General features: G+C 40.2%; 2 protein-coding genes across 5 annotated transcripts in view; one reads left to right on the top strand and one right to left on the bottom strand.

Moving 5' to 3' along the window:
- Positions 1-14,847, top strand: part of MTOR (mechanistic target of rapamycin kinase) — a 63,122-nt gene that overhangs the window by 12,581 nt on the left and 35,694 nt on the right. For 2 of the 3 annotated variants that reach the window (XM_053997433.1, XM_053997434.1), the window contains exons 20-29: positions 484-525; positions 1,628-1,714; positions 2,283-2,450; positions 3,278-3,390; positions 3,747-3,909; positions 4,158-4,250; positions 4,932-5,078; positions 5,850-5,992; positions 6,594-6,756; positions 6,866-7,011. In XM_053997433.1, the coding sequence (XP_053853408.1) occupies positions 484-525; positions 1,628-1,714; positions 2,283-2,450; positions 3,278-3,390; positions 3,747-3,909; positions 4,158-4,250; positions 4,932-5,078; positions 5,850-5,992; positions 6,594-6,756; positions 6,866-7,011 (1,265 nt within the window). The remainder of the gene's footprint in view (positions 1-483; positions 526-1,627; positions 1,715-2,282; positions 2,451-3,277; positions 3,391-3,746; positions 3,910-4,157; positions 4,251-4,931; positions 5,079-5,849; positions 5,993-6,593; positions 6,757-6,865; positions 7,012-14,847) is intronic. The other variant, XM_053997435.1, reaches the window with a different exon arrangement.
- ANGPTL7 (angiopoietin like 7) lies at positions 7,806-14,221 on the bottom strand. 2 transcript variants are annotated; one of them, XM_053997436.1, is made up of 5 exons: positions 13,485-14,221; positions 11,775-11,878; positions 11,262-11,456; positions 10,297-10,495; positions 7,806-9,324 (listed from the first exon to the last, which is right to left on the bottom strand). In XM_053997436.1, exons 1-5 carry the CDS (start codon positions 13,861-13,863, stop codon positions 9,155-9,157), a joined length of 1,047 nt encoding a protein of 348 aa, XP_053853411.1. In that variant the 5' UTR covers positions 13,864-14,221; the 3' UTR covers positions 7,806-9,154. The 2 variants fall into 2 exon arrangements, with proteins under 2 accessions (XP_053853411.1, XP_053853412.1); XM_053997437.1 differs by having other exon boundaries at positions 11,775-11,875.

The following is a 14,847-nucleotide window of genomic DNA, read 5'->3' as shown; positions in this document are numbered from 1 at the left end:
CTTCAAATTTCTGTGCAGTCATGTACTTTGGCTCATCTCTGAGAAGGAAAAATCAATTTGATACAGTCTGCTAACATTTAGAGCAACAAGGGTGGTGATTCCACAGCAATGCTTTCTCTTCCTTCCCACTTAAGTTACAGTTATAGAAGGAAATGAGAATTGTGTGAAGATGATGATGGGCTTAAGGTTCACTCAACCAGAGATGGCTGCTGTTTGCCAAGGCTCTTCTTCAGGCAGCCAAACGCTCTGGGGTGTGAAGGACAGTTTGTACTCGTTATTGCTGCTGTGTTTTATAGGTGGGGCAGGTGCTCCCTTAGCAGAATCCCAGCTCTGCTATAGAACTGCTGTTTTCTCCCAGCCTGAACTACTACTCAGATTGTAAGGAAAACATCTTGTGTCTGGGTTGTCTGAGGTTCTAGACCTGACTGATCTAACTTGCTTGAAAGCTATGCACTTGTGCACACTCTGTTTAAAAATTTTCAGGTAAAAGAAGATGGTGAAAGTGTACTGGGGAGAAGAGCTGAGGTGGGTATGCGTGACATAAAGCCTAAAAGAGGAAGGTCCTTGTCCTGTATGTAAGCATCCTCTCACTATGCCAAAAAATGGGCACAGTACAGGAGCTCAGAGTTCATCTTTGGTAAATGTGTGTACTGTTCTCACTAAAGAAGCTGAGATTATTTCTTCCTTAGTTTTCATGAAAGTGTTATCTTTTTTTATGAGCTCCATGTTGTATTTTGTGACTGTAATCTTCAAAAACTGCATGAAGAAATGAAATTTAGTAGACGATAACTTACATTTTCCTACTTTTTGTAGAGAAAATAGTCTATCAACATCAAAGCAATTTAGCCCATGTGATTTCATACCAATTTAAAGAGTAAATTCATTGTCACAATTGGATGTTTAAGATTGTATTGTGGTGGAAGGAATTGCAAAACTGTCATAGTGTATCCAAATAAAATTGTCTAAGTCAAAATTCTTCTTAGTGGTGAAGAATGAATGGTATAATCAACCATCTTTTTAAAAAATGCAGTGTTTCTGGCAAGGACCTAACTGCGTTCCCCAGTAACTTTTCATCAATATATCTTGGTGGGGATGGGAAAAAGTACAGAAGGAGTATCTTAAAATGTGTGTCACTTTGGTTTTCAGGCAGGGGGAAAAAGACTAGGGGCTAAATTTTTGGAAGCATCCTTCAAACATAAATTGCAGTACTCTGTAATTGAGGTGTCTGTGCTTGCAAGTCTGTTCTGACACTATAGATTTGCTGGCACTTTATAAACCCCTGTTTGTGTGCTTGACTGTCTGAGGCTTTGAGCTCACAAATGTTCTTTGTTTATGCAAGCTGGGGGGAAACCCAACCAATAAACCCAAAATCACTTTTCTTCCCCAGTGCCCTCTTAAAAACCAACAACAATAAAAATTAATCAAAAACCCAAAACCCATGAAAACCCACAAAACCCAAACTGCTGAGCTAAAGCTGCCAAGAATTTAGCCCCAGATTTTGAGCAAATGGGAGCTATGCATGCTATTTGTTTGGTAAATGAGCTTGCAATTGCCTGTGAAACTCTTTACCCAGTGGCTTTGATATTTGGATAAGCTACACTGATTATTACATATTTATTCCTTCCAGTTCCTGTTCCAGCAGCTAGGAATGTTGGTGTCCTTTGTGAGAAGTCATATTCGGCCCTATATGGATGAAATTGTCACCCTGATGAGAGTGAGTGTAATCTTTATGCCAGTACTTTACTGTCACAGAAAGGTGGACAGTCTTTTTCAAATAACTTATTAAAAGTATCAATTACTTCAAAAGTTCATAGGAAATGCAGAGTTGCATATATTTGAAGTAATAATTGTATTTTGAAATACCATTTGTTTGAAGTTACAATATACATTATTGGTAGTAACTGAAGTAAGTGTAGCTTCAGGTTCTGATAGTGACTGAGTTCTTTTCAGCTCTTGGATTTTATACACTTACTACTTTCAGAAACACAGTTTTAGCAAGAGATATCTGGAGTTCATAAATAGGTGTAATTCCGCATAATTTTCATTAAATGTTTACAAACTTTTAGAAGGATTAGGAAAAAAATCAGTTTTCCAGAGGTTGTTTTCAACAACTATCAATGTACTGGAAGTGCAGAGTGTTTTAAAAACAGAAAGTATAGTCCTTCCCTGCAATCTTGAATTTATGTACAGACCGTCTCCTACAGTTTGCTTTTCTTGTAGTTGGTACTGCTCAGCTGAAGAACTGCTGGATATTTTTTCCCTTTTTTTTCTTTCTTCTGTAGGACTTCTGGGTTATGAACAACTCCATACAGAGCACAATTATCCTACTTATTGAGCAGATTGTGGTAGCTCTAGGAGGTGAATTCAAACTTTACCTGCCTCAGCTCATTCCTCACATGTTACGGGTCTTCATGCACGACAACAGTCAGGGTCGCATTGTTTCTGTGAAGGTGAGTGGGGCTGCAGTAACTGCTGTGCTTTGGGCACTGCCCAGGCAGGTGTGTTCCCAGCGTGCCATGCTCAGCAGGGCTCCTTGCTTGTGTGTTTCTCAATCAAATGGGACAGGTGCAGTTCAGCAGTGGCTTGGTGTGAAATGATGCAGACAGTTGTTTAAAGTGCAGCATTGAAGAAAATTTTCACTGGATACTGTCTTGTTTAAAATGAAACTCATCCATGACTTTGAGTCACACTGGGTCCTTTTGGTTGAAGGATTTGATTCTCCCCCTCTATTCTACTCTTGTGAGACCCCACTTGGAGCATTATGTACAGTTCTGGTGTCCTCAATGTAAGAAGGACATGAAACTTGTTGGAGCAGGTCCAGAGGAAGCCACAAAGTTGATAAGAGGACTAGAGCACCTCCCCTGAAGAGGTGAAGACAGGCTGAGAAAGTTGGGGCTCTTCAGCCTGGAGAAGAAAAGATTGTATGGAGACCCACTATATGAAAGGAGCTATCAGGCAGCCAGAGTGAGACTCTTTGTCAGGAGCTGTAGTGACAGGAAAAGGAGCAACAGGCACAAATTGAAAGAGGGGAAATTTAGGTTAGATATTGAGAAGACATTCTTTACTGCATGGGTGGTGAGACACTGGAACAGGTTGCATGTGGAAGTTGTGGATGCCCCAGCATTGGCAGGGTTCAGAGTCAGCTTGGATATGGCCTTGAGCAACCTGGTCTAGTAGAAGGTGTCCCTGCCCATGGCAGGGGGGGTTGTGACTAGATGATCTTTAAGATCTGTTCGAACCCCTTGACATTCTAGTCTTCTATGATTTTTCTCTCCAGCTACTTAATGCGATCCAGCTCTTTGGAGCTAACCTGGATGACTACCTTCATTTGTTACTACCTCCCATTGTAAAGCTATTTGATGCCCCAGATGTCCCTGTGGTGGCTCGCAAGTAAGTGCTGGTGACTTTGCATTCTCTCTTTGTAGTTTTACCTGTGATACCAAGTTCTGCAGTGGCTGAACGTTTACAGTTAAATACCACTTGGTCCCTTTTTCAGCTTTTCTGTGTTAAATCATTGTGGAAGGTTGTTTTTGTTGGGGCATTACAGCAGTGTTACCCGGTGTTTGGGTTTGTTGGTGGGTTTTGCGAATTGTCCTGCAAGTAATAGCTGATTTTACAGAGTTCTGGTGGCCTGTTTTTCCTACTATTATTAATCCTAGGAGGACTGAGCACTTTAGTAATTTTTCTTATTTCTTCTTTCATAACACTCAGAGATAAGTTCTTCCCTCTTTTTGCTCTGACTTAAGAGCTGCTCTAGAAACAGTGGACCGCTTGACAGAGTCCCTGGATTTCACGGATTATGCATCGCGGATTATTCATCCCATCGTACGAACACTAGATCAGAGCCCTGAGCTACGAACAACCGCAATGGACACCCTCTCCTCTCTGGTATTCCAGCTGGGAAAGAAGGTAATGTTGTTCTTTGGCTTGAAAGCTCACAGAAGGTGTGACTGTCCCAGAGATCAAGGCTTTAAACTTGAAGTTTGTAATGTACTCACGGATTTCCAAGAGAACTGATTTTTCTTCTCTTAGTTGTTTCTGGGAGTTACTGAAATCAAACTGTCAGGATTGGTTTCCCATCAATGAAACAATGTAATGGAATTTTACTGCTCTTGGTGCCACTGAGTAACAAGTTTATGATGCATTCCCTTTTACAGTACCAAATTTTTATCCCGATGGTGAACAAAGTCCTGGTGCGACACAGAATTAACCATCAACGCTATGATGTTCTCATCTGCAGAATTGTAAAGGTAAGCTGACACATGTACAGTTGTTTGCACTTTTGGGATGTTGTCATGTTGAAATGGATGTAGCTGGAACCTTCACTTGGATCTACTCATAAAATAAGGAGTGGTGTTGCTCTGTTTCTGTGTTAAAAAGTGCAGCTTTTTAATCCAACTTTGAGGTTGCAATGAGAATTTTTTTGTCTACTAATATTAAATATTTCCTACAGAAAAATCATGGCAAGTTCTAGGGAAGAACTTAGACTTGTAGCCAGTGTCATTACTATTCTTTTTCTTGGTAGTTCTTAAATGTGGATTTATCCTATTTTTCCCATGGTTTCAGGACTTGAGGAGACCTTGTTATCTCAGTATTTTCTGTGGAATGTCCTACATTTTAAAAATTTAGTAACTGGTTTACAATTTGTGTGGAACAAGCAACTAGCAAGTCAAATAGGCAATAGTGCTTGTTTCAATGTACATTATTTTGGCTTTTTATACTAGGAGCTAAGAGTTCTTGACAATTACCTTGAGTAGCAAAGAGATATTGTTTAGAGTTCTCTGGCTTATAAGGTGTAATCTTTATAATGAAACATGGTTATTTGCTTCACAGATTTTGCTGTAAGATTTTGCTGCAAGTGCTCTTTCTTTTTGTCAAGAATTGCTTCTGTATGTGTGGCTGTGATCTTCACTGTAAACCAATTATTGTAGGGTTACACTCTTGCTGATGAAGAGGAGGATCCCCTGATTTATCAGCATCGAATGTTGAGAAGCAACCAGGGAGAAACTTTGCCCAGTGGTCCTGTGGAAACGGGTCCCATGAAGAAATTACACGTGAGCACCATCAACCTGCAGAAGGTAAGACTAGAGCCTTCGTAGTGTGAATTTGCTACTAAAGGGAGCTAATGTGTCACACTGAAGGAGTTTTGTCTGATGCATCTGAACTACATTTATTTCTGTTGCTTTTATGTTGCTTTTCTATTCTGTACAAAACTGAGGTCATAGTAGTGTCTGAGACTCTTCAAAATTAGAAGGTGCTGAGCAACTTTAAAGACAGGAGTGAATGGTTGTGAAGTAACCTTTACACTTGCTTGTTAAGCATGAACAAGACTTTCTAGATCACAATGAATAATCTCTCACCAATAGACACATCTTTTTCAGAGCCTCTGCCGTTTTTTGTATTTTTGCTTTTGCTCCTCTTATATCCTAGTTTTATATTTTCTTGAAAGCAAAACTTAATAGCTAAGCACTGGCTAGTTTGAACAGTACATGCATGCAGCACACAGTTCAGTAATGGGATGGATTGGTTTGAAAATGCTGGACTTAAAAATGTAATTCTAAATGCATTTTTAAGCTGGTGTTTCAACAGTGTCTTCAGCTCTACAGGTATTTTTGTAGAAAAAGGATTGTTCGTGTTAAATACTTGCCATGTAATGGTAGGAATACATTTAGGGAAGATTTCTTAGACATGAGATTATCTGGTAAAGGTAATGGATTTCAGGAAATTGAAAAGGAATTCTCAGCATGTGGTTTGGAGCTGTAAAGAAGTAATGCTGCCTGCTGAAGGATTTCTTGTGCTCTTGGATAGTGCTTTGTTTGGTCAGTGAATTGTCTTCCTTTGTACTGCAGGCCTGGGGAGCAGCAAGAAGAGTTTCCAAGGATGACTGGTTGGAATGGTTAAGGAGACTGAGTTTGGAGCTGCTGAAAGATTCTTCCTCGCCATCCCTGCGCTCATGTTGGGCCCTGGCTCAAGCCTATAATCCCATGGCTCGGTACAGTATTTCTGGATTTTTATCTCACTTGAAATGGCAGATGGAAGCCGGATATTATAAGGAAAAAAAGAAAGTTATTTAGAAGCTCTTAGGTTTCATAAATATAGTTCCTGCTTTGGCACAAATCAAAGAGCCAACAGCTTGATTTCATTTCCACTCTTCCTAGTTGGCTGCTCCATGATGTGCACAAAATCATCTTGAAATTCTGCATGTTAGTGCAGAAATAAATAATGCCCATAAGCGAAGCTGGAAAAACAGCAGAGTATGAAGTATTTGTATTGAGTATTTACTGTGGGGATTAAAAATGCCTCTGAGTGGAATAAACTGCAGTGCATTTTTACAACCAGCATGTTTGGAGAAACTTTGAGTAGCATATGATAGTACAGTATTTCTATTATTGTAGTATACCAGCCTATTCTGTATTTTTTAAATGAAGGTTTCACAGAAGTTAGCTTTATCAAAACTAATCACTGTTTATTGCAGGTAGGCATGTAAGTGTATTTTTTAGCTCTCTTTCTCTGGGTAAGAAGGTGAGCCTACTGTCAAAGAGACTTTTTCTCATGAACCCCCACCTCACACTGTCTTTTGTGTTCCTCCCCAGAGACCTCTTCAATGCTGCTTTTGTTTCATGCTGGTCTGAACTGAATGAAGACCAGCAGGATGAGCTGATCCGAAGCATTGAGTTGGCCTTGACTTCTCAGGATATTGCAGAAGTCACTCAGACTCTACTGAACTTGGCAGAATTCATGGAGCACAGTGACAAGGTAGAGATGCTGTTGGGATGCCTTTTAGTGCTATTGTGGCTATTCTGTGTGGAGTTCATGACTGCTTTGTAATGCTCATCCTGTTTTGGATGTGTGTGCTCCTTCCCAGGGCCCACTGCCTTTGAGAGATGACAATGGCATTGTCCTTCTGGGGGAAAGAGCTGCCAAATGTCGAGCATATGCTAAGGCCCTTCACTACAAAGAGCTGGAATTTCAAAAAGGTCCCACCCCAGCTATTCTAGAGTCTCTCATCAGGTAGGACCACAACTGGTGAGATTTCTGCTCTTGCAGAAGCTACAATTTAAGATACCACTAGAATTAATCTAGGCAGTTCTTAGGACTTCATTCTGTCACAAGATGTTGTTAAACTACTTGCAAATGTGCAATTTTAACTGCTGAGTTCTGTCCTTTGACTGTGTGGTTAAAACTATGATAGAAGCCCAGGGAAGTTTTGCAGGAAGAAGTACAGGAAAAAGTTATGATTCCCCTCTCTCACCCTTCCAGTTCACTATGGAGTGTCATGAAATGGTTAAATGAGACAGCTTTCTACACCTGCATATAAATAAGTCAGAAAAGTTGAAGTTCTTAATTAAAATTTCTCATCGCATTCTGCTGATTTAGCTTAGATAGGTCTCATTGCTCTGATGTCAAACAGAAGATACTATAAATTATGTGTTGTTTCTGAGCTTGGTCAGTGACACAGGTGTTAGCCTGAAATACCTGCAGAGGATTTGATGTTTTAAAATGTAAATCTCTATTTATATCACAGAAATGTTAGCTCAGCTATTTGAGATGAGCAAATTGATTTTGGTTGAGCAAAAACTTAACTTTGTCTTTATGCAGTGAATTTTTCAACCCTTCTACTTCCTTGGAATTGTGTTTTCCAATTTTTTTCTCCTCTATTATTTTTTCACCCTTCGTTCTGCCTCATGTTATTGAGATAAATACAGAATTCAGTGTATTTTTTTCTTGGTCTCAGTTGCTCATACAGTTGTTTTTTTGTGTATCAAAAAGCAAGTTAAGGAGCAAAGAATTGACGTAAAGCACACTTAAAAATGAAACAATTTATTAGAAATGAAAAAGTTTTAGAAACTTTTAAAAATCCATTATAGACAACAGTTAAAATAGTTCCAATTATAGTTCCACACAGTTGAAAATTGCCTTATGAACATATGTAAATTCCCAAGACACCTTTATCTTCCATTTCACACAGGACTGAACAACCTAATCTAGATTCAAACTCTCTTCAAGGTGAATAAAAATAGATATATTAATTATAATGATCTTTTCCAACATATTCAAACAATGGTAGGGCTATAGGAGGAGTCTCATTCTTTTTTAACTGTTATCTTTAACACTGTGTTATGTGAGGGAGAAGTTTACTATTTTTGACAGACTATCTCTAGGTAACTTCCAACTGGGGTAGTTTTCAAAACAGATTTTGATACTCTGTCTGCTGTGCTAGCAAACATTCCCTTACTTTTGGCACTTAAGGATTCTCTGGTGTGTACTAGTGTTCTGCTCATGAATACAGTGGTTTTAAGTGTTGGATCTGAGTTCTTTGGCTACATCTGGACTTTTTTTGCTAACCTGCTGCTCACTCAACCTTACTGACATACAGCATGTTTGTATTCTAACCTGAACATAGTTTAGGGACAGCCTAGAAAGTTGCTTTTCTAGTTTATCAGCATTTAGGTGATCTGTGTCAGTACAAATAAACATTGGAGGGCCCATGGGACAAATCCTCCTCCAGTGTTGCTATCTGTTAGGACAGCCTTCAGTGGGGATTATTTGAGGCAGCAGCAGGAGGTGGCAGTAAAACTTCAGGGGAGAATCTGGACAATGCTAATTAACACAACACTTTTGAGCTTTGTTCTTTCATCTGTGGGAAAGTAAGCCACTTACTATACACTAAAGAAAGGTGCATCGAGGACACTTCTGATTGATTCCTCTGGCTTGAAATGAGTCTATAACTTTTGTGGTTTGAGTACTTCTTGAAAGAAGTTGCTTAGCAGTGCTTGCTCCAGACACTGAAGGAAAGGAAGCCAAGAGGCTTTTGCTTTTCAGTCCCTGCCTATCTGGTTAATAGTACTAAGGCAACCCAGTAATCACACTGCTAGTGAAAACACAGCCATAGGTTTTCTGAAGGTGCTATAAGTGCATTCAGTTCTAAGCTACTCTAACACAATATTTTTCCCTTTGGAAAGAGCCTGAAGAGGAGGAAACAAGCCCGAGTCCTGATAATACTGGTGGCTGTGACTGGTGTCGCAGTGTTTGTGTACATCACCAGTGCATAGCTGCTGCATGTATTGGGTGAAATGAAACACTATTTGGCTGTTTATTGCCCACCTTTTGCGTGGTGATGTCATGTAGCTGTACAATCAAACGTTGATTTCTCCTATGGTTTGAAATCCTCTGGCCGGATCTTCATCTCCACTCTCTTGAGTGAATAGGTGGAGCCGTGCCATCCGTACCAGGTGATGCCATCCATGTTCTTGGTGTGCTCTCCTTTGCGGTAGTAAACCCCGTTCAGGTTGGAATCTGTGCAGCAGTTGTACCAATATCCACCTTGTCAGGAAACATAATAGATTCCTGGTGAGTCATTTATATTAACAATTACTACTTGTTCCAGAGGACGGTGAGCAGAATGCAGCATTTAATCCCTGGAGCCCGTGGCTCTGATAGTTGAGGTTGCAGGTAGATTTAAAACTTAACATAGATATTTAGGAATTTAAAGGCATTACAGCTCTATAGTCAAATTAGTCCAGTAGCTTTTCATTTAGTTGCTCATTCCTCTTAGAATATTTCCTTGACGTGTTTCTGACTCAGTGAATTAGCATAGGAAATTAATCTGGGTAATTCACAGGTGTTTAAATTCAAAGGTGTTTAAAAAGTTCCTGAACTCTCTGAGTATTTATTGAGACTGATATCAACAGTTTTATTTGCATGTTGTGTGGGACACAATGGGGAAATTAAAGAGCAAGATGTAATGACTATAATTATTTTTTACAGAACTCAAAGATACTAAATTAAATTAAGAGAGTAACCCCATTAGAGGTTTGTATTAGGGTTGTAATAAAAATCACAGGTTAAGCTGATTGTGGAGGTGAATACAGGAGAAGAATTACAGGTGCCTAATACTAGGTTTTGAAAACTTACAAAAATATAAGAAAAAATAAGAACCTGATAGATATTAAGAAATAACTTCCTGTATCACTGTATTTTATGTATTTATGTATTATGTTTATTTCACAAACATGTGAAATAGTCTGGCAGATACTATAATGGACTGGGTAACTGTGTGTAGGGGAGAGCACACAGTTATTTTAAGAGTACTGATGTCTGTAATACACAGTCTGGCTCTTTGTAAATCAGCTTTAACTGCCAGATTTCCCACATAAGTGTATTTTCCGGAACTGGCCACGTCTCCCTTGATTTGCCATTCAGGTGTCCCTAGTTGCATGGAAGGAGGGAGTTTTGGGCTCCCTACAACTGACCCAAGCAGCTCTCTCGGGACAGGAAGGGGCTTGTGTGTTTTACCTTTACGGAACTGGGCACAGTCATCCACACACTTGTCGTTGTCCTTGTCCTTTGTGCTGAAGGCTGTGTTGTTGTGGTAGCGCAGAGAATCGCGGCCGGTGTTCCCGGTGTAATTCCCCACAAACAGGCGGTAGCTGTTTATTTCATTGCTCAGGGTGAATTGCCGGTATTGGGCATAGCGTGTGTTGCCTTCCCAGTCCTGCACGGAACAGGGGAGAACTCACTCCTGTTAGAACGGTTACGGAAAAGACTCCAACGTCCATGATTATACACATACATTTTTACTGTCTCAAGACTGCAAAAACTGCTCTGTTAAGGCAAAGGAACTTTCTAGAGCAAAGATGAAACTTCCAAGTCTTATCTGCCCTGTATTGTACAATATGTGGGAAACATGATGTGCAGCTCTTGCATTCAATATCCTTGTGTCGGCTTGCTGCCTCAAGTAATTTTTTTCCTCTCTTTAGATACTAAGCCTTTCAGTTTATACATATCCCATCCCTCAAAGCTATTGTACCAACTATAAACTAGTCTAAGTCAAATCCAAGCCTTTAACCGACTGAAGAAATTGAGGATAATACAATGCAAACTCTTGTAGCCAGGCTGGAAGGAAGTGCTGTAAAATGAAAAGACTCAGAGGCTTGAAAACTTAATGGGACATCTCTTTTTGAATTTTTAAATCTGAGATGATCAGCAGTTTGATCTCTGCCTGCAGTGGCTTCTGCAAAGAACCCCACACGTTCCGAAGACACAATGTGTGTGCAGACAGAAGGTTGTGCCACAGACTTTGCACAAGGGAGAACACACTTCTGTCTTGTGTTTGAATGTATTCCTAGGTTGATCCTACTTCCTTCTCTTGTAATTAAAGCATGCAAATTCTTTGGGCCTCCTGTAGAGATAGGAGATGGTATCTGGTACTGGGGAATAAAAAAGCCTTTTGCTGCTGAAATTAAGAGCTTATTAATTACCTCCAACTCTACTCGCAGAACAGTGGGGCGTCGTGAAAGCCGGTAGATATTTTCATTTCCCAGCCAAAAATCTCCCTTAATATTGCCAAATCCTTCCCTGTATTGTTTCCAGTCCCTATTGAATGATGTCAAACCAACTTTACGTCTTTGGATGACAGTCCAGCCACCTCCATCTGTCTCCATGTCACAGAACACCTGGAACAGGAAAAAAAAGGCACTGGTTACTTGTCAGTAGACTTAGGAAGATTCAGTTCTCTTAGCACAAGACATTGTTCCAGATTTCACCACCTGAAGAAACTTCTATGGCAAAAAATTATTAGATAAACCCTTTTTCTATTTTCTCTCTTAAATGTACATACACTCTTTCCATCCTTTAAGTTTGCTTACATAAAGATGCTGATGGCAGTACAGGGTACCAAAACTTGTGTGTGCTTTTTTCATCTCTGTAGAGAGGTGTTTCTTGTTTATATTTTAAAAGACATGTAATATACATTGTGTATTGAATAGCCTTACCTCCAGATCTGGAATTCCCAAAAATTCATCAGGAGGTAGCTTGTAAACACCAGAAATTCGGTAGTTCCTCTGGTAAAGTGATGAGCAGTCATAAACAGCATCTACTTGAATCAGAACCAGAAAGTGAGAATCTGAGCAGCAAGAACTCCTCTTCTGTGAAGGTGCTTTCTGCAAAGTGTAGTTTGTAGTACAAGGAGTAATGAGGAAGGCTTTCCACAAGTCTAATGTTTTCCTGAAATGGCTTTGTTATGAGTAGTGTATGCATTGGCAAAAGGTCTTGTAAAACTGGGATTTTGTGATTTCTATGAATTTATTTATTTTGATTTTTTTTTAACCTCTGCTTTGCAAAAAAGACACCTCTGCTTTCTCATCACATTGCCACTGTGTGTCTGTGCTGGAAAGTATATTTGCTGACCCCCTACCAAGTAATAAAGACTCATCCAATGAAATGGCCAGGCCTGCTGCCAGGTGTCTGTTTTGAGTGAGTGAACAGGTTGGCCAAGTTTGTGGATGAGGGATATTTGTTCAGCCCTTTTCTGCACTGGCATCTGTGACAGAGAAGATGCCTTTTAACTGCAGTCAGTCAGTCTGTGAAAGCCTCTTTTCCTCCTGGTGCAGGAGCTGACTTGAAGATGGTAAAATGCATAGCTGTTTTGAGGAGGATAAATGAGCTGAAGCAAGGCTTTATAATGTCTGACAGTTTTCAAAAACGTCTCTTACCTGGTGAGGTGAGACACATCTGTCTTAAATACCTTCTGGGCCAGTTTCTGCTGTGTGTAACTGTTTTTTTTCAGCTTCGAAGAGACTTGTTATGGTGTAACTTTTTTAAGGCATTTTGTAAATAGTGATGTGTCAAAACTAACCAGGTGCAACTATTTTAGAGGAAGAAGTAAGTAAATAGATTTAGAAGTTTTTCCTTAATGTTAAAAAAAATCCAAATGAAGTCTTTGGCAAATCCACTTGAGACTGAGACAATTGAAGCTCTTTGCAGTGAATTTCATTTGAAGAGAAAAGTCAGCAAAGAGGATGCTTTCTTCTAGAAGTGCCTTTACAGGTAGCTGACCTAAAAATGCACCTGCATTCCACACTGAGTACAGGCCTGTGCAATCACTGTGTGCAATGACATTTTCCCTCAGGGAAGAGAATTTTGAAAAATTTAACTGTGGTCTGGCTAGGTATGAATCACAGTTTGTATCCTATATCACAGTTTGTATTCAATCTACAGCCTTGAATTTTTAAGAATTATCATTCAAAAATAATGGACTCTTTTTTTTACTCTGGTTCAGAGATAGTCATAAAGATACAACTACAAATCTTTAGTAATTCCTGGAGAGCATTTCTAATTGTTTTAACAATTTCTAGTCTCCTGTCAGCACTGTGAGCTCCGAGGTTATTACTGCCAGAGCCATTCCCTTACCAAGCCAGCTCCCATTCTTTTAGTAGTGTAGTGCTCAGAAAATGCAATATTAGACTGAATTCCTCACTATAGAAATGCAATACCTGTTCAGTTTCTTCACTTCTTAAAAACAGACATAGATACAGAAATACAGATGAAGAAATTCAAGCTAGTTTTCTCAGGGTCACTGCCTAAGCAGCAGTTTTCAGTGTGCATGCTTGCTAACCACGTTAGCAGGACGTGCTAGCACTAGGAACTTGTCATTAGTTGTGCATTGAGAGGTGTATCTGGGAGCTTGGTGACTCCCTCCTTACCAGCTGATGTTTGTGTGACCATCTGAGCAGCCTGGAGTTGCATGATGTCTATCTGGTTGTTCATTTCGGAGTATTTGCTCTCAGCGTCGATGAGGCGGGACTCCATCTGCTTGGCGCTCCCTTCCAGCTCCATCACCTGCATCACCACATTCACCCAGTCCCCCTCCTGCTTCCTGCTCAGCTCCTGCAGCATTCTGCTCAGGTTGGCTACCTGCAGCTTGAGCTCCTTGATCTCCTCACAGCAGCCCGGCATCTTCAGCTGTGCATTCCCATTGATCGTTCTCCTCTTGGGAGGTTTCTGCAGCAGTGCTGGGTAGATCGTCACAGACACAGTGACAATGCAGAGCCATGCCAGCTGAACCGTGGGTCTTGCTGGCATTTTTGCTTACAGCAACAGAAACCTTCCAGCTGACTGCAGTAGTCTGAATGCAGCTGGGATAGGTATAAAATTTCCTGCAGCAGCCTGGTACCTTCCTTGCTTCCAATGAAGTGAGTCTCTGAAGGTGGAGCCTGAGGAAGCGGCTTTTTTCAGACACCTCCTGTCAGAGTCAATGCACTTTAGAAGTCTGTCTCAAAGCATCTTATATACTATTTTTCTGTTTACCTCCACCCCCCTGAAACTATGAAGAGCTTGCTGGCCCCTCCCAGTTCATCTGTTCATATCAGGTATTTACAGGGTGAAATTGGAGCAGGTTTCAGCCAGGAAAGGCTGAGGAGAGCAGGAGAGACTTCCCTCAGTTCTGTCTTGAAGGGGTGTAGGAGAGGGCTAGGAAATGAGAAGAATTTCCAGCAATTCTTGCCTATTGGATTGGAGCCCTCTTGGTGACTAGTTCTGGCACTTAAATAACATGAGAGCATTAGAGAGCCAGAATGTGAAAAGGCTGTTCAAAATGTGTGAGTTTATAGAAGCTCAAGGAAGGTAACTCCCTGGAAGGTAGCCCTGGCTGCTACAAGTCCTGCTACAACCCCAGAAGTTGTAGGGGTAACTCTATGATTGCATTATTTCTTAATTTAGACAGTGTTTTAATAAATTAATTAGTAAAGCATCTAATAATCTTCTCTCAGGATACTGGTTTCTCTGCACTATTAATGTTGTAAAATCCACTGCTGTTCTTTTAGAAATGGGATATCTAAGGGTGGGATGAAATGAAATCTGCAGAATGTGTAAGTAAAAACTCACTCCTCTGTTTATTCATAGTGGGCAAGTGAAAGGACATTAAGTAATGGTGAGAATCTATGTAAAATTGACACAGGGTGGTTGTTTTTACAGGCAATGTGATCTAACTCCAGTTAGGGAGGCCAGTTTATTAACAGGATTTTGAGAGGAAAATCTATGGTTAATTAAAATACCCGTAGTTACATA

This window comes from Vidua macroura, chromosome 23, assembly GCF_024509145.1.
Source record: "Vidua macroura isolate BioBank_ID:100142 chromosome 23, ASM2450914v1, whole genome shotgun sequence".
Classification (NCBI taxonomy): Eukaryota; Metazoa; Chordata; class Aves; order Passeriformes; family Viduidae; genus Vidua; species Vidua macroura.
This window is presented reverse-complemented; position numbering and strand designations above follow the sequence as displayed.

Bases quoted from the DNA above. Each gene is read 5' to 3' on its own strand.
- ANGPTL7 (XM_053997436.1), bottom strand. From the start codon at position 13,863: ATGCCAGCAAGACCCACGGTTCAGCTGGCATGGCTCTGCATTGTCACT. The intron at 11,879-13,484 runs GTAAGGAGGGAG...TTCTGATTCAAG, and splicing joins GGTCACACAAACATCAGCTG to TAGATGCTGTTTATGACTGC. The intron at 11,457-11,774 runs GTAAGGCTATTC...TTCCTGTTCCAG, and splicing joins TGGGAATTCCAGATCTGGAG to GTGTTCTGTGACATGGAGAC.